Source organism: Bufo bufo, chromosome 5, assembly GCF_905171765.1.
Source record: "Bufo bufo chromosome 5, aBufBuf1.1, whole genome shotgun sequence".
Lineage (NCBI taxonomy): Eukaryota > Metazoa > Chordata > Amphibia > Anura > Bufonidae > Bufo > Bufo bufo.
Window position 1 is genome coordinate 260,003,668 of NC_053393.1, and position 20,038 is coordinate 260,023,705.

Sequence of the window (20,038 nt, forward strand, 5' to 3'; positions counted from 1 at the left end):
CATGACTATGGGGACTCCCTGACATGCGCTGGAGCTGTTAGGATTTAAAAGTGAGGGCAGCTGAAAACTAAACAGCTCCTCCTTAAAAGGAGTCTGTCAGCAATATGTGTATACAAGTTTAATTGCCTTTATTTATTTTTAACATGGTACAGGCACCTTCCTTTTAGACAGTTTTGATAAATCCACCCCAAGTCTTTTCATTTCACCATATTAGAAAATAAATAGATGATGCAATTCAATTTTTTAGCTTTTAATAATTTTATTCAAAAATGAATGTGTCAAACCCCAGTGTGGATGTGCACAAGTTCTAAAGCCATTACTTATTAAAAATTTAACAAAAGAAACTGTACAAAATGATATTTTTTTTTTTGTCCGCACAAGCACTTTGCTCCTTCTTAAACTATCGTCGTGGTCCTCCTCTTCCTCTGCCACGGCCTCTCCCTCTGCCACGGCCTCTCCCTCTGCCACGGCCAGCAACTGTTTTAAGGATAAATACGTGTGAAAATATTAATAAAATTAAGAATTCAAATGAGTGGAGGGGGTGCATCGTGAAAAACTCCAGCTTACTGAAATCTCTAGCTCTTTGGCAACCAAGGTTAAACACTAGGTCTGAAGTCAACCATCGTCCCCAAGCTGCCAGATTAAAAGGGAAAGTCGAGTAGATACCACTCAGGTGGCATGCACAGTCAAAACAACAACACATTTTTAACCACTTAAGGACCACAGGTTTATACCCCCCTAAAGACCAGGCCCTTTTTTACAAATCGGCACTACACTACTTTCACCGTTTATTGCTCGGTCATGCAACTTACCACCCAAATGAATTTTACCTCCTTTTCTTCTCACTAATAGAGCTTTCATTTGGTGGTATTTCATTGCTGCTGACATTTTTACTTTTTTTGTTATTAATCGAAATTTAACGATTTTTTTGCAAAAAAATGACATTTTTCATTTTCAGTTGTAAAATTTTGCAAAAAAAACGAGATCCATATAGAAATTTTCCTCTAAATTTATAGTTCTACATGTCTTTGATAAAAAAAAAATGTTTGGGTAAAAGTTATAGCGTTTACAAACTATGGTACAAAAATGTGAATTTCCGCTTTTTGAAGCAGCTCTGACTTTCTGAGCACCTGTCATGTTTCCTGAGGTTCTACAATGCCCAGACAGTACAAACACCCCACAAATGACCCCATTTCGGAAAGTACACACCCTAAGGTATTGGCTGATGGGCATAGTGAGTTCATAGAACTTTTTATTTTTTGTCACAAGTTAGCGGAAAATGATGATTTTTTTTTATTTTATTTTTTTTTCCTACAAAGTCTCATATTCCACTAACTTGTGACAAAAAATAAAAACTTCTATGAACTCACTATGCCCATCACGAAATACCTTGGGGTCTCTTCTTTCCAAAATGGGGTCACTTGTGGGGTAGTTATACTGCCCTGGCATTCTAGGGGCCCAAATGTGTGGTAAGGAGTTTGAAATCAAATTCTGTAAAAAATGACCAGTGAAATCCGAAAGGTGCTTTTAGAATGTGGGCCCCTTTGCCCACCTAGGCTGCAAAAAAGTGTCACACATCTGGTATCTACGTACTCAGGAGAAGTTGAGGAATGTGTTTTGGGGTGTCATTTTACATATACCCATGCTGGGTGAGATAAATATCTTGGTCAAATGCCAACTTTGTATAAAAAAATGGGAAAAGTTGTCTTTTGCCAAGATATTTCTCTCACCCAGCATGGGTATATGTAAAATGACACCCCAAAACACATTCCCCACCTTCTCCTGAGTACGGGGATACCAGATGTGTGACACTTTTTTGCAGCCTAGGTGGGCAAAGGGGCCCATATTCCAAAGAGCACCTTTCGGATTTCACAGGTCATTTTTTACAGAATTTGATTTCAAACTCCTTACCACACATTTGGGCCCCTAGAATGCCAGGGCAGTATAACTACCCCACAAGTGACCCCATTTTGGAAAGAAGAGACCCCAAGGTATTCGCTGATGGGCATAGTGAGTTCATGGAAGTTTTTATTTTTTGTCACAAGTTAGTGGAATATGAGACTTTGTATGAAAAAAAAAAAAAAAAAAAAAAAAAAAAAAAAAAAAACAACATTTTCCAATAACTTGTGACAAAAAATAAAAAATTCTAGGAACTTGCCATGCCCCTCACGGAATACCTTGGGGTGTCTACCCCACAAGTGACCCCATTTTGGAAAGAAGTTATACTGCCCTGGCATTTTCCAGGGGCCCTAATGTGTGGTAAGTAGGTAAATGACCTGTGAAATCCTAAAGGTGCTCTTTGGAATATGGGCCCCTTTGCCCACCTAGGCTGAAAAAAAGTGTCACACATGTGGTATCGCCGTATTCAGGAGAAGTTGGGGAATGTGTTTTGGGGTGTCATTTTACATATACCCTTGCTGGGTGAGAGAAATATCTTGGCAAAAGACAACTTTTACCATTTTTTTTATACAAAGTTGGCATTTGACCAAGATATTTATCTCACCCAGCATGGGTATATGTAAAATGACACCCCAAAACACATTCCCCAACTTCTCCTGAGTACGGCGATACCAGATGTGTGACACTTTATTGCAGCCTAGATGCGCAAAGGTGCCCAAATTCCTTTTAGGAGGGCATTTTTAGACATTTGGATACCAGGCTTCTTCTCACGCTTTGGGGCCCCTAGAATGCCAGGGCAGTATAAATACCCCACATGTGACCCCATTTTGGAAAGAAGACACCCCAAGGTATTCAATGAGGGGCATGGCGAGTTCATAGAATTTTTTTTTTTTTGGCACAAGTTAGCGGAAATTGATATTTTTAATTTTTTTCTCACAAAGTCTCCCGTTCCGCTAACTTGGGACAAAAATTTCAATCTTTCATGGACTCAATATGCCCCTCACGGAATACCTGGGGGTGTCTTCTTTCCGAAATGGGGTCACATGTGGGGTATTTATACTGCCCTGGCATTCTAGGGGCCCTAAAGCGTGAGAAGAAGTCTGGAATATAAATGTCTAAAAAAATTTACGCATTTGGTTTCCGTGAGGGGTATGGTGAGTTCATGTGAGATTTTATTTTTTGACACAAGTTAGTGGAATATGAGACTTTGTAAGAAAAAAATAATAATAATTCCGCTAACTTGGGCCAAAAAAATGTCTGAATGGAGCCTTACAGAGGGGTGATCAATGACAGGGGGGGTGATCAATGACAGGGGGGGTGATCAGAGAGTCTATATGGGGTGATAACCACAGTCATTGATCACGCCCGTGTAAGGCTTCATTCAGACGTCCGTATGCGTTTTGCGGATCCGATCCATCTATCAGTGCATCCGTAAAAATCATGCGGACATCTGAATGGAGCTTTACAGGGGGGTAATCAATGACAGGGGGGTGATCAGGGAGTCTATATGGGGTGATCACCACAGTCATTGATCACGCCCCTGTAAGGCTTCATTCAGACGTCCGGATGCGTTTTGCGGATCCGATCCATCTATCAGTGGATCCGTAAAAATCATGCGGACATCTGAATGGAGCTTTACAGGGGGGTGATCAATGACAGGGGTGTAATCAATGACAGGGGGGTGATCAGGGAGTCTATATGGGGTGATAACCACAGTCATTGATCACGCCCCTGTAAGGCTTCATTCAGACGTCCGGATGCGTTTTGCGGATCCGATCCATCTATCAGTGCATCCGTAAAAATCATGCGGACATCTGAATGGAGCTTTACAGGGGGGTGATCAATGACAGGGGGGTGATCAGGGAGTCTATATGGGGTGATCACCACAATCATTGATCATGCCCCTGTAAGGCTTCATTCAGACGTCCGGATGCGTTTTGCGGATCCGATCCATCAGTGCATCCGTAAAAATCATGCGGACATCTGAATGGAGCTTTACAGGGGGGTGATCAGGGAGTCTATATGGGGTGATCACCACAGTCATTGATCATGCCCCTGTAAGGCTTCATTCAGACGTCCGGATGCGTTTTGCGGATCCGATCCATCTATCAGTGGATCCGTAAAAATCATGCGGACGTCTGAATGGAGCTTTACAGGGGGGTGATCAATGACAGGGGGGTGATCAATGACAGGGGGGTGATCAGGGAGTCTATATGGGGTGATCAGGGGTGATCAAGGGCTAATAAGGGGTTAATAAGTGACGGGGGGGGGGGGGGGTGTAGTGTAGTGTAGTGGTGCTTGGTGCTACTTTACTGAGCTACCTGTGTCCTCTGGTGGTCGATCCAAACAAAGGGGACCACCAGAGGACCAGGTAGCAGGTATATTAGACGCTGTTATCAAAACAGCGTCTAATATACCTGTTAGGGGTTAAAAAAAACACATCTCCAGCCTGCCAGCGAACGATCGCCGCTGGCAGGCTGGAGATCAACTCTCTTACCTTCCGTTCCTGTGAGCGCGCGCGCCTGTGTGCGCACGTTCACAGGAAATTTCGGCTCACGCGAGATGACGCCTATTGGCGTTAGCGTAGCCTGGGGGAGCCGCCGCAATGACGCCTTTCGGCGTTACAGTTGCGGGAAGTGGTTAAAGACATGTCAAGGGAGTCAGAGTTAAAAAAGAAAACATTTTAAAAACAATTTTGTGAGTGATCAGAGACCGGAACGTGTGATGCTGACAATGATTTTAGGTGAAAAAACAAAGACACACATTTGCTTATTTGTCAGGCGATTGGCAGCACCTTTATAAGGGGCAATTATTGGGAATCAGCAATTGTAGGAATGTTTGTCCCAGAATCACAGATTGTGTAAAAGAGCCATATATAACTAACATGCACCATGTAAATGAACCGGCTAAGAGAGAAGTGCCCATGCCACCAGCTTAACTCACATGCCACAACCTACTGATCCACAGATACTAGTGAACACATTACTGCAGACCACTAGGCACTTACCATTACACCCCTGGTAGACTGAAATCACATGCAGTTTTTGTGAAAGTTTGATACATTTTTGTGCCAAACAGGAGCAAATACAAAAATAAAAACACAAAAAAAAAAAAAATTCCTTTCTCCCGTCTTGGTTTATGCACCAGCCATGACAGAAGGCAATGCTAATATTTTATTTTTTACTGTATTTTTATTTTTAAAATGGGGAAAATTTGGATTTTATCAAGTTTTTTTCCTATTTTTAAAACTTTTTTTCTTACATTCATTTTCGCCAAGGGGAATCTAACATATGATAGATTGCTTATACCAAAGATTGCAATGGTTTACCAATGCAACCTATGGATGAGTCAAGTCCTGCCTGAACTTTGCTATGGCAGGCCTCAGAGCCTTCAGAAAGACCCAGACTGGCATAGCAACCAAACCGCGCCTGTGATTTTGGCGCAGGGGAGCTGTTTGGTCACTAGGAGCACAGTGCTCCCAGTAAATGACCACTGAGATGCTGTGGTCGCAATTAACCACAGCATCTGAGGGGATAAAATCTGATCAGAGTTGTCTCCGATCACAGACTGACACAGTGTACAGATACAGGAACAACCATCCCTCGGCGCAAACGAACCGACCAGTTAGAAGTAATAGTAATCTTCAAGCGTTTTTATTGCAGAATCACTTCACAATGAATTTTGGGGAACACTTCCCCTTCTTCAGGTGAAAAACAGTTGCTTAGCGTATGGAGCATACATGCAGATAGAGATAAATAGATATCTCTCTCTATACACACACACACTCAATCACAAAAAGGCGCCTAAAACAGAGGTCAAAAAGCGGGTGTAGGGCAGTTCCAGGATTCAGGGGCAATCCCAGGACAAAACCCTTGAAATCAACAAAAAAAAATTACATTAATAAAGATGAAGTCTCCTAGATAATAAGATGTTACATGTGTATTTGGGCGAGATTACTACAAAGTCTTTGTCAAGATATATTATTTGTATACAGTGGCGTAGCTAGAAATGACTGGGCCCCCCCTCCCCCAGTAATTTTTCCACAACCCCTTCCTTTCATGCCGCCCCCATTCCTGTGGCCACCAGAAATCTTGCGCAGGCGCAGTACCGCCTGCACGATCATCAAGCTCCTGAGGCAACAGCGCTCAGATTACGTCACTGGCCTCGGCGCATGCCCAGTGAGACTTTTGAGGCTGTCGCCCTCAGGAGCTTGATGATCGCGCAGGCGGTAGTGTGCCTGCGCGAGATTTCTGGCGGCTGACAGGAAGAAGAACGTGGCAAGGTAGAAGATGACGTGGCGAGGGGGCGGAACGGTTTGCTGGGGCTGTGGGAGGTTATTTCAGGAACAGGAGGCGTTCTTGGGCTTTAAATTAAGGCGGGCTGGGCACTGCAGGGGGCGTCACTGGGCTCCAGAGAGGAGCCAAAATGTAGCTTCGCTTGTGTTGGCAAAAATCCTTGCATCCGCCCTGCACACAACACACAGTTAAGGAGCGGCAATACTTATACTTTCCATTGCGTTGGGTTCCGCTGTTACAGGCCCATGGTTAACCTAGCCTCTCACTGATAACTGATTAAGTAAATATGTTTTTTGCAGGACTAGAGACACTTGTATAAGTGACGGGAATGGATAGTCAATAGTTCAAGACTGAAGCTGTAAACCATTTGAAAAACTGCTGTCATTCAGCTAAGGCTATAAAAACTTGTAAACTCAGATTGTTAGCTTAAACTTTAAACATGACTATGGGATTCTACTAGGGAAATCATGTTTTAAAATAAATGCCCCTTCCTGGATCCTCCCACTGCCCTATCTTCAGCAGAAGATCAGCACACAAAGGAGAAGGCCGCAGCTTCTGCCCAACTACCTCTCTGCTATAAGAGCTTAGAAGAACTTGGTGGAACAGCGGTATGTTGCTTTTCTTTCCTTCAAGGAATGTATAAAATACATTTGCGTATTAAATACAGAGAAGTCTGAGTCGGAAGTACCAAAAACTGAGGAATCGGAGCATTTATCTACCGACTCCACAGCCCTGGTTTTAGACGCCATTTTGTAATCGATAGAGCTATAGATCTCGATCTCTCTAGCTAGAGATCTCGATCTCTCTAGCTAGAGATCTCGATCTCTCTAGCTAGAGATCTCGATCTCTCTAGCTAGAGATCTCGATCTCTCTAGCTAGAGATCTCGATCTCTCTAGCTAGAGATCTCGATCTCTCTAGCTAGAGATCTCGATCTCTCTAGCTAGAGATCTCGATCTCTCTAGCTAGAGATCTCGATCTCTCTAGCTAGAGATCTCGATCTCTCTAGCTAGAGATCTCGATCTCTCTAGCTAGAGATCTCGATCTCTCTAGCTAGAGATCTCGATCTCTCTAGCTAGAGATCTCGATCTCTCTAGCTAGAGATCTCGATCTCTCTAGCTAGAGATCTCGATCTCTCTAGCTAGAGATCTCGATCTCTCTAGCTAGAGATCTCGATCTCTCTAGCTAGAGATCTCGATCTCTCTAGCTAGAGATCTCGATCTCTCTAGCTAGAGATCTCGATCTCTCTAGCTAGAGATCTCGATCTCTCTAGCTAGAGATCTCGATCTCTCTAGCTAGAGATCTCGATCTCTCTAGCTAGAGATCTCGATCTCTCTAGCTAGAGATCTCGATCTCTCTAGCTAGAGATCTCGATCTCTCTAGCTAGAGATCTCGATCTCTCTAGCTAGAGATCTCGATCTCTCTAGCTAGAGATCTCGATCTCTCTAGCTAGAGATCTCGATCTCTCTAGCTAGAGATCTCGATCTCTCTAGCTAGAGATCTCGATCTCTCTAGCTAGAGATCTCGATCTCTCTAGCTAGAGATCTCGATCTCTCTAGCTAGAGATCTCGATCTCTCTAGCTAGAGATCTCGATCTCTCTAGCTAGAGATCTCGATCTCTCTAGCTAGAGATCTCGATCTCTCTAGCTAGAGATCTCGATCTCTCTAGCTAGAGATCTCGATCTCTCTAGCTAGAGATCTCGATCTCTCTAGCTAGAGATCTCGATCTCTCTAGCTAGAGATCTCGATCTCTCTAGCTAGAGATCTCGATCTCTCTAGCTAGAGATCTCGATCTCTCTAGCTAGAGATCTCGATCTCTCTAGCTAGAGATCTCGATCTCTCTAGCTAGAGATCTCGATCTCTCTAGCTAGAGATCTCGATCTCTCTAGCTAGAGATCTCGATCTCTCTAGCTAGAGATCTCGATCTCTCTAGCTAGAGATCTCGATCTCTCTAGCTAGAGATCTCGATCTCTCTAGCTAGAGATCTCGATCTCTCTAGCTAGAGATCTCGATCTCTCTAGCTAGAGATCTCGATCTCTCTAGCTAGAGATCTCGATCTCGATCTCTCTAGCTAGAGATCTCGATCTCGATCTCTCTAGCTAGAGATCTCGATCTCTCTAGCTAGAGATCTCGATCTCGATCTCTCTAGCTAGAGATATCGATCTCTCTAGCTAGAGATCTCGATCTCTCTAGCTAGAGAGATATATATATATATATATATATAGATCTTGGATGTATGCTCCATATGCTAAGCAACTGTTTTTTACCTGAAGGGGAAGTGTTCCCCAAAACGCATTGTGAAGTGATTCTGCAATAAAAACGTTTGAATATTACTATTACTTCTAACTGGTCGGTTCGTTTGCGCCGAAAGGATGGTTGTTCCTGTATCTGCATAATAATTCTCTGTGAGGTTTTCTTCTGTGGCTGCACATCGACTGCTTCCTGGGGACTAGATTTATTCCCAATACGTCTACAGTAGTGTTGTGCCTATTATTCGCTCAACCCTTTATAGTGAGCCTCCAATTGGAGTACTTTTCTCTAATCACACATACATTTTTACCCTATGGTGCGCCTTTTGTTTATTTAGTAAACAACGCAATCTTTAAAGACCTGACATTCCCCAAACACAGAGGATTTCAGGAAGGGGTTAATAAGTACACGTTAGTAACTGAGCAAACAAAAATAAAATAAAAATAAAGTCTAATACTGGGTGCTCTGCGTGGGTTACAGCTCTCTTGGCACCACTTGCCAGTTAAGCATGATGCTGAAAATGTGTCACATATGTGCATATGGTTTATACAGCAGCAAACTAATTTTTATCTTTCCTCGTTGTCAGGTTAAAAGCTAGATAGTGATGAAAATTCTGAAATGTTTTACATAAAATCTACAATTTCAGGGTGCATCAATGAAATGTTTTCTTACCGGCTTCTCTCTTTTTAGATTTAACTTTTGGTTCAACATCAACAAGTAAGGTGTCCAGTGGCAAGCTGTCCGGTAGAATGAAGTACCGGATGTTATTCCCTCGAATACTTAACGTCTCCAACTGGACGGGTTCTCTGTTTTTAACGGTCATTTTGACAGCTTTCAGATGTGTATTCATACTGACATCAACACCTAGAACAGAAATATGAACAATTAAACAGTCTGAGAAATTCAGGACATACATTAAAGGGGTTGTGCAGCACTAGAATATTGAGGAGATGTAATACCAGATGCAAACTATAGACAGGTGTGGTGCAGCTTTCGGAATAAAAGCACCCATGTTTTTCCAATTCTGGGCAACTCCTTTAACTACAGTATCAAGTCTCGAACTTAATGGGGTATTTCCCCCACTTGGACATGTATGGGATATGCCATAAATGTGCAATAGATGTTAGTCTCACCTCAGGGACCTGCACTTATCTGTAGGTACCCTGAGCACGTGAAGGTGGCCGCTAGCTGCCACATCCTAGCCACAGGGTTGCAGAGCAACTTGCAAGTTACCACAACAAATTCAGCATTTTTTTTTGCAATTCTGGAGTCACTTGCTAGTTGCGCTGCAACCCCATTGAGTTCAATGGATGCACTGCTATACAGCAGCAAGATGTGTAGCTCTAGTGATAGATAATCAGTTCTCCATTCTCCCTTATACTAGCATCTTCATGATGCTCCAAGGCCCTTTACTAATGAGCACAGGTTCAGGCACTGTAATAAAGACCAGAGGAGGCAGATGACTAGGCATGTCAGCATCCCCTCAGAATAGGAAGACAGGATTAAAGGGGTTGTCCAAGAGTAAAATAATTTCCACTGGGCTGGACCAATCCATAGCCTCAGTCACGTGTCTTTGGTAACCAATCACCACTGATGGGCGAGCAGCGATGGGACATCCCATTTCTTCTCCAGCAGGGACTGGAAGCTGAGACAGGAGTACGGTGCTGGCCTTGGTACAGTTTGCTCAGGTGAAGTTCTTGATATTGTGCCCAGCCCAATAGAAATTCAAGTGGTGCGTCACTTCAACAAATGGCATTTACATGTAGAGAAAGTTAATACAAGGAACTTTGCTGGCTTGATTCATTTTTCCATCATGAGCACCTTCATACGTGACGTGGATATAAAGTATTGCCTCTGATGAGACTATTCCAAGATGGCACCAGGTAACGAGAGACTTCATTTGCCCCGTGAATCCGCCATTACTGTAAGTGACGGAGCATGCACTGATGTATTACATTATGCACTTCACAATCATTAATAAACCCAGGTTTGGGTTCTTAATGTAAAACATGAATGCATGCTGTTACTTACAATAATGGCGCATGCATAGGGGCAGCAGTGTGACTCAGTGGGTAGCATTGGAGCCTTGCAGCGCTGAGGTACTAGGTTGAAATCCGACCAAGGACAACATCTGCATGGAGTTTGTATGTTCTCCCCGTGTTTGCGTGGGTTTCCTTTGAGTACTCCGGTTTCCTCCCACACTCCAAGGACATACCGATAGGGAACTTATATTCTGAGCCCCATTGGGGACAGTTGGGAATTATCGATACCCAATCTATACCAGGATTTGCCATTTACCAATACAAGGCTGCGCTACTACTGCGCAGCCTAGTATCACAGAACATGGAACGAGCTATTGAGTATTGGGATACTCGATACCATGCGAAAAAAAAAAAAAGCCACGTGCATTCTGTATTTTAAAAAATGGCGAATCGCACATTTTTTTTTCTGTTCCAGCGTTCACTGCATAGATTTTTTAAAATATTTTAATAGTTTGGACTTTTCTGACATTGCGATATGTAATATGTTTATTTATAGTTTATATATTTTATATGTGAAATTGGGAAAGGGAGTGATTTATACTTAATATTTTGTTGTTTGTTTTTTAACACTTTATTTAACCACTTAAAGACCACAGGTTTAAACCCCCCCTAGTGACCAGGCCCTTTTTTACAAATCGGCACTTCACAACTTTAACGGTTTATTGCTCGGTCATGCAACTTACCACCCAAATGAATTTTACCTCCTTTTCTTCTCACTAATAGAGCTTTCATTTGGTGGTATTTCATTGCTGCTGACATTTTTTGATATTAATCAAAATTTTTGCAAAAAAATGAAATTTTTCGCTTTGTTGTAAAATTTTTCAAATAAAACTACATTTCTATATAAATTTTTCTCTAAATTTATTGTTCTACATGTCTTGATAAAAAAATCCATTAAGTGTATATTTATTGGTTTGCGCAAAAGTTATAGCGCTTACAAACTATGGTACAAAAATGTGAATTTCCACATTTTGAAGCAGCTCTGACTTTCTGAGCACCTGTCATGTTTCCTGAGGTGCTAGAATGCCAGGATAGTATAAATACCCCACAAGTGACCCCATTTTAGAAAGAAGACACCCCAAGGTATTCCGTGAGGGGCATGGCGAGTTCCTAGAATTATTATTATTTTTTTTTTTTGGCAAAAGTTAGCGGAAAATTATGTATTTTTATGACGTCTGAATGGAGCCTTACAGGGGGGTGATCAATGACAGGGGGGTGATCAGGGAGTCTATATGGGGTGATCAGGGGTTAATAAGTGACAGGGGGGGGGGGGGGGGGGGGTGTGTAGTGATTGGTACTACTTTACAGAGCTGCCTGTGTCCTCTGGTGGTCGATCCAAGCAAAAGGGACCACCAGAGGACCAGGTATATTAGACGCTGTTAGCAAAACAGCGTCTGATATACCTTTCAGGGGTTAAAAAAAAAAATAAAAATATCGCATCTACAGCCTGCCAGCGAATGATCGCCGCTGGCAGGCTGTAGATGAACTCGTTTACCTTCCGATCCTGTGAACGCGCGCTCCTGTGAACGCGTTAGTGTGACCTGGGAGAGCTGCCACAATCACGCCTTTCGGCGTTAGCGAGACGGCAGGAGGTTAAAGGGCATTTTTGGGCTTGTTAAAATGCTTATTGAACGACTATTCCCTATATAGGGCTCTTACCTTTGTCTGTGGCTTCGTTTCATTAAAAATCAATATTTTAAAATAGGCAAATTACTTCACTACCAGCAAGTAGGGCGTCTTCTTTACATCACCGAAAGAGAAGTAGTCATCGGCACAGGCGCACTGAGGAGTGCTGAGGAGGCGAGCATCCACCTCAGAGCGCCTGCGCCGAATGAAGACAGGCGTGGGATTTGAAATACTGACAGGGCCAGCCGGAGTAGGAGAGCGCTCGCTGGCCCTGTCAATCAACTGGAGGAGGGGGCGTTTTTTTTGCAGCGGCTACCAGCAAGTAGACGCCCTACTTGCTGGTAGTGAAGTCATTTGCATATTTTAAAAGATCGATTTTTAATGAAACGAAGCCACAGACCAAGGTAAGAGCCCTATATAGGGAATAGTTGTTCAATAAGGATTTTAACAAGCCCAAAAATGAAAAATGTGTTTTGGGGGTGACAGAAGCCCTTTAATAACCATTTCCCCACTTAGGCGCTAGAACCAGAGATCTTTTCATCCCTTGTCCTATTCACCCAGATAGAGCTGTATTAGGGTGAACAGGACTTCACACTCCCCCTGCTGCTCTGTGCACACAGCAGCAGGGAGCCGACTATGGCAGCCAGGGCCTCAGTAGCATCCTGGCTGCCATGGTAACCGATCGGCGCCCCAGGCTTACACTGCTGGGGCTCCGATCAGAAGCTGCCACTGCCACGAATGAAGAGGAGGGGACTCTGTGGCCACTGCCACAAATTATTTTAATACTGGTGGTTTGAGAGGGGCGGGTGCACTGTGCCACCAATGAATTTAATACTGGGGGGTTGAGAGGGGCAGGCGCACTGTGCCACCAATGATTTTAATGGGGTGGGGAGTTGAGGGCGTCTGCGCCAACAATAATTAACCCTTAATACAGGAGGCAGGTGCCGGCAGCAGATCAGCGGCAGTTAACCCCTCAGGTGCCGCACCTGAAGGGTTAACTGCAGCTGATCGCAGCTCCCTGTCAGATGCAGGGTGCCGGCTATGCGATTCTGGTGCCGGCATGTGCCTCCTGTATTATGTATTAAAGACTACCTTATATGGGTCCAGACTTTAAGTATTAGGCTACACAGAGCGGCGCCCAGAGATGTCCCAGCACTTACTATTATCCCTGGGCACCGCTCCGTTCGCCCGCTGTGTCCCATATGCGAATTACTATCGGAGCAATGGGGAGGAGGTATCAGCTTCTCTCCTGGGCGTTCCTTCTCCCTGGCTGTAGCGCTGTCCAATTGCAAAAGTGTTGATTGGGTATCGAAATTTCGATACCCACAACAGCCCTAATTAGGACTAGCTCATTCATCTAAATTTTCTTGCTGGAATAGGAGAACTACAGTACCCAGAAAGATCATCAACATTAGGATTATTCATCTTAGAAAAAAAGATGACTGAGGGGAGATCTAATAACTATGTATAAATACACTGCTCAAAAAAATAAAGGGAACACAAAAATAACATCCTAGATCTGAGTTAATTAAATATTCTTCTGAAATACTTTGTTCTTTACATAGTTGAATGTGCTGACAACAAAAATCACACAAAAAAAAAAAAATGGAAATCAAATTTTTAAACCCATGGGAGGTCTGGATTTGGAGTCACACTCAAAATTAAAGTGGAAAAACACACTACAGGCTGATCCAACTTTGATGTAATGTCCTTAAAACAAGTCAAAATGAGGCTCAGTAGTGTGTGTGGCCTCCACGTGCCTGTATGACCTCCCTACAACGCCTGTGCATGCTCCTGATGAGGTGCGGACGGTCTCCTGAGGGATCTCCTCCCAGACCTGGACTAAAGCATCTGCCAACTCCTGGACAGTCTGTGGTGCAACGTGACGTTGGTGGATAGAGCGAGACATGATGTCCCAGATGTGCTCAATTGGATTCAGATCTGGGGAACGGACGGGCCAGTCCATAACATCAATGCCTTCGTCTTGCAGGAACTGCTGACACACTCCAGCCACATGAGGTCTAGCATTGTCTTGAATTAGGAGGAACCCAGGGCCAACCGCACCAGCATATGGTCTCACAAGGGGTCTGAGGATCTCATCTCGGTACCTAATGGCAAAAATATGGGTGGACAGCACTCCTAAGTGATGATGTGTCGGGTGCTCGTCTCCAGAAGGGGTGCTAAAAGGCCCCTAGTAAAGCAACTTGTAGATATCCAGAAAAATAAAAAAAATGGAGACAGCACGTCCAAAAGGTGCAGAAGGTGGAATTTATTCCGGGTGCAACGTTTCGGCTATGTGTTAGCCTTTTTCAAGCATGCATATACATCCAAAGGTGGGGATTATATACCCACATACAAAAACATGTGAGGGGGAGTGACCTGTGGTACAATTAATTTCATTGTCATCAGCATTTTGGGATAACATACCTTAAACCATGATGTGCAGGTGAGGTTGGGCAGGTAGCCTGTAGTGTTGGAGCCATCTGACTCTTCCGGTAGTGTGAGAGCCAGAATTGACATTTGTACACAAAGTAGGTGTTTTGGCGCACTAAGTGGGGGAGATAAAGGAAAAACAACGATGGTTTTTCACGGCACTCAATCCGGATTGGAAGCTCCAATACTGTACAGCGCACATGCGCAATGTCATTAAGTGCAATATCTGTAATGTGTCTAAATGCAGGATAATGTGTCCAAACGCAAACGCGGTCCACACATGACTGGCACCCACATCCGGAAGTCACCTGACCAGAAGTGCCGCTTTGGAACGCAAATGCGTTCCACGAGGGCTTGGCACCGGAAGTGACGATCCCGGCAGCTCGCTGCTGACACGCAGATGCGTTCCACCTGCATCAGACTTCCCTAGGCGTCCCTCATGGCGTGACGAACGGCTTCAACACTAGACCCCATGGCGTGTTTAATGGCTCCAACACTACAGGCTACCCGCCCAACCTCACCTGCACATCATGGTTTAAGGCAGTGTTTCCCAACCAGTGTGCCTCCAGCTGTTGCAAAACTACAACTCCCAGCATGACCGGACAACCTTTGGCTGTGCAGGCATGCTGGGAGTTGTAGTTTTGCAACAGCTGGAGGCACACTGGTTGGGAGACACTGGTTTAAGGTATGTTATCCCAAACTGCTGATGACAATGAAATTAATTGTACCACAGGTCACTCCCCCTCACATGTTTTTGTATGTGGGTATATAATCCCCACCTTTGGATGTATATGCATGCTTGAAAAAGGCTAACACATAGCCGAAACGTTGCACCCGGAATAAATTCCACCTTCTGCACCTTTTGGACGTGCTGTCTCCATTTTTTTATTTTTCTGGGTACCTAATGGCAGTCAGGCTACCTCTGGCGAGCACATGGAGGGCTGTGCGGCCCTCCAAAGAAATGCCACCCCACACCATTACTGACCCAATGCCAAACCGGTCATGCTGGAGGATGTTGCAGGCAGCAGAACGTTCTCCACGGCGTCTCCAGACTCTGTCACGTCTGTCACATGTGCTCAGTGTGAACCTGCTTTCATCTGTGAAGAGCACAGGGCACCAGTGGCGAATTTGCCAATCTTGGTGTTCTCTGGCAAATGCCAAACGTCCTGCACGGTGTTGGGCTGTAAGCACAACCCCCACCTGTGGACGTCGGGCCCTCATATCACCCTCATGGAGTCTGTTTCTGACCGTTTGAGCAGACACATGCACATTTGTGGCCTGCTGGAGGTCATTTTTCAGGGCTCCTCCTGTTCCTCCTTGCACAAAGGCGGAGGTAGCGGTCCTGCTGCTGGGTTGTTGCCCTCCTACGGCCTCCTACACGTCTCCTGATGTACTGGCCTGTCTCCTGGTAGCGCCTCCATGCTCTGGACACTACGCTGACAGACACAGCAAACCTTCTTGCCACAGCTCGCATTGATGTGCCATCCTGGATAAGCTGCACTACCTGAGCCACTTGTGTGGGTTGTAGACTCCGTCTCATGATACTATTAGAGTAAAAGCACCGCCAGCATTCAAAAGTGACCAAAACATCAGCCAGGAAGCATAGGAACTGAGAAGTGGTCTGTGGTCACCACATTCAGACCCACTCCTTTATTGGGGGTGTCTTGCTAATTGCCTATAATTTCCACCTGTTGTCTATCCCATTTGCACAACAGCATGTGAAATTGATTGTCACTCAGTGTTGCTTCCTAAGTGGACAGTTAAATTTCACAGAAGTGTGATTGACTTGGAGTTGCATTGTGTTGTTTAAGTGTCCCTTTATTTTTTTGAGCAGTGTATATCAGGGGTACCAAACCAAACTTCGGATTCCTAATTTTAAATGTTTTTAAAGATGCAGAAATTAATACTGAATTCTCATGTGACTTCGGGTGAAGCGAAGTTTGGCTCCACGGATCCAAGACATTTTAATGCTGTACAGAAACATTAAAAATGGAAGTGTTTGACCCAAATTACTTCAGATCTACGATCCAAAGCTCGATTCACATTATACCGATTAATCTACTTTCCCATCTGCGCTTTCCCCTTCTGCTATTGAGAACCGTCATTGGTCTCAATAGGGGGGAAAACGCTTCCATTTTGTCACCATTCATTTTCAATGGGAACAAAACTGAAGTGAATGGAGTGCACCAGGACGCATTCCGTTCGGTTTCATTGCGTTCCCATGACGCACACAAAAATGCTGCAAGCACCGTTTTTGAGTGTGTCCTGGGATGCGGAGCAAGACGGATCCGCCATGACACACAATGTAAGTCAATGGGGACGGATCGGTTTTCTTTGACACAATAGGAAACGGATCCGTCCCCCACTGACTTACAATGGTTTTAGAGACGGATCTGCCTTGGCTATTTTAGAGATAATACAAGCAGATCTGTTCATAACGGATGCAGACGGTTGTATTATCTTGGCGGAAGTGGTTTTGCCGATGACTGATTCGACAAAAACGCAGATGTGAAAGTAGCCTTAAACACCAGAGGGCCCTGTTATAATGAAGTAAAGAATACCTCCCAACCGGAGCATTACAAAACTCATGCTGAATTATAAAGATGGCACAAATCCTTTAAAGGGGTTGTCTCACTTCAGCAAATGGGATTTATTATGTGGAGAAAATTAATACAAGCCACTTACTAATGTATTATCCATATTGCTTCCTTCGCCGGCAGGATTCATTTTTCCATCACTTTATACGCTGCTCATTTCCATGGTTACGACCACCCTGTAATCCAGCAGCAGTGGTCGTGCTTGCACACTATAGGAAAAAGTGCAGGCCTCTCTGGTGGCAGAGCCCAGGGAAGTGCACAACGAGCAGTGTATAATGTGATGGAAAAATGAATCCAGCCAGCAAAGGAGGCAACATGGACAATCACAGTACATTAGGAAGTAGCCTGTATTAGCTTTGTCTACATGTTAAATGCCGTTTGCTGAAGGGAGACAGTCCATGCTTATAGAGAGGTACTAGCCGGGGCTCAGACCAGTAAGGGCATGTTCACATTTGCCTGTGAAAATAGTACATGCACGAGATCAGAGCTGTATGCATTTTGTAGGGATCCTAACTGCGCCTCCAATGTTAACATTACATGACCAGATGTCCCAAAAATGAAAGGGGGCTGTATAGGACTAGTTAAAGGTGGCGCCTTTCTTCCAAAAACAGCACCGCCCCGGGCCACAGGTTGTGTGTGGTATTACAACTCTAACCACTTCAGACAACACATGGACAAGTGTGGGGCCACTTTTGGAATAAAGCAGCCATCTTTTCCCCAATTCTGGACAGCCGATTGAACATTATGGGATATGAAAGGCACGGATATGGCAGCCGTGTTCATGTCTCCCCCATTGTGATTGGGCTAGCAGGAACCCTCTCCATACATTATCTAAGTGCAGCAATGGTGCCGCCGCCTACCTGTGATTGTGCCGTGAACCTGCGTCCCGTTCTTCAGCTCCACGGTAACCGTTTCATGGCTCAGTTTCATCAAAAACCTGCGAGAGACAGACAGCGCATAAGTACAGGCAGCAGCCCTGGCGATCTCCCAGTCCTTCTTCCCGCCGTATTCAATCCGCTGCCATCCAGCGCCCCTGCATGCTCACCTGACTAACTTCATGACTGCTCGCAAGCTGCGCGATACAACCGCCCTCTGGAGAAAGAAAGCGGGGGAAGCAGTGCTTTATTTATGTCTAACTATCCGTCTTCCAAAAAACGACAAAAAAAGCCGAACCGGAAGCCGGCTGAACACCGGATGTGACGTCGACCGCTGTGGGCGGTAATCTTCTATAGGCGCTAGAATGTAAGCTGTGAATGGAGACTTGTGTCTTCTCGTGTACCTGCAGCAGCCATTTTGTAGTAGTCCCATGAATAAAGAAACCTGCTCGCTGCGGTGCGTTTGTTTAAGGCTCTCTGACTATGTAATGCTTTTACGTAGTTTGTATGTGTTTTTAAATGCTTTGATATTTAATTTTTAAAATTCTGTGCTTGTTAGCTTTTTCTAATATACGTTGGCTTCTGGCACTAAAGGACTTGTGCTTCCTACTGTCCTGTATAGTCTAGTCACCAGAAAGGGGAGATGATCCAGACTCTCAGAAAGACTGCTGCTAGGGGGAGCATGCTGCATACAGAGGCGGCTCTAGACTTTGTGAGGCCTTAGGCGAAACTCGAACATAAGGCCCCCACGAAGATCGTTGGAATGCCCGTGATCTCCCGTACGGCGCCCCGGCTCAGTCCTCAAGAAATAAGTTGTGTCAACCACCGCACGGAGCAGTGGTGTGGTCAACACTCCCCCTCCATGTATCTCTATGGAAGACTCGGAGATACACAAGTGCTGTATCTGCGGCTCTCCCATAGATACATGAAGGGGGAGTGTTGACCACCGCTCCGGGCACAAGGAGATCCGGAGTACCTTACAGGAGATCGTGGGGGATCCCAACGGCCAGACCCCCCCGATTAGATACTTATCTCCTATCCTTTGGATAGGGGATTTATTTTCCTATCCCCGAGTTTCCCTTTAATATGCAGTGACATCACAGTAAAGGGTTAATATGCACAGTGACAACACAGTACAGGGCTTATATTCACAGTGCATATTAACACTTTGCATTAACCCTGGCCCAGTTCTCTAAATCGACCCTCCCCACACACACCGCATTTTGCTGTACTTGCTATACAGCAGCACATATCTGTCACACCCAGGGCCTCCCAGGTGACGTCTCCTCCGATGTAGATCTTCTCTGTCATCGTCTTCTCCATTCGGTCCGTACAACTTCTCTCAGCCGCCTCGTCTATGCAGAGTGTGACACACAGACATCTTAGCTTCCTCACATTTCTATCGTCATCCCCCAACCTGGAGTCCCCACAGTGTTATCCTGCTGTTCGCTGTGCCCCCCAATACCCCCAAATACTATCCTGAAGAAATAATAGTGCCCCCATAGTAATAGTACTCTTCATAGTCCCACCAATAGTAATTCCCTTCTAGAATGCCCCCATTAGTAATACTGCCCCCTACAGTGCTCCCATTATGTAATCTCCCCCACACTATGTAATTTTCCCCCATTAAGTAATTTGCCCGCCACACTGCCCCCATTAAGTGATTTGCCCCCCACACTGCCCCTATTAAGTAATTTGCCCCCACACTGCCCCCATTAAGTAATTTGCCCGCCACACTGCCCCCATTAAGTGATTTGCCCCCCACACTGCCCCTATTAAGTAATTTGCCCCCCACACTTCCCCCATTAAGTAATTTGCCCGCCACACTGCCCCATCATGTAATTTGCCCCCCACACTGCTCCCATTAAGTAATTTGCCCCCCCACACTGCCCCCATTAAGTAATTTGCCCCCCACACTGCCTCATTAAGTAATTTGTCCGCCACACTGCCCCCATCATGTAATTTTCCCCCCACACAGCCCCCATTAAGTAATTTGCCCCCCACACTGCCCCCATTAAGTAAT

At 44.9% G+C, this 20,038-nt stretch overlaps 1 protein-coding gene across 1 annotated transcript; it reads right to left on the minus strand.

The window, feature by feature from the left end:
* Positions 1–239: 239 nt before the first annotated feature.
* SNRPD1 (small nuclear ribonucleoprotein D1 polypeptide) lies at positions 240–18,343 on the minus strand. Its single transcript, XM_040433317.1, has 4 exons — positions 18,186–18,343; positions 18,001–18,077; positions 9,115–9,306; positions 240–477 (listed from the first exon to the last, which is right to left on the minus strand). Exons 1-4 carry the CDS (start codon positions 18,197–18,199, stop codon positions 401–403), a joined length of 360 nt encoding a protein of 119 aa, XP_040289251.1. The 5' UTR covers positions 18,200–18,343; the 3' UTR covers positions 240–400.
* Positions 18,344–20,038: the final 1,695 nt, after the last annotated feature.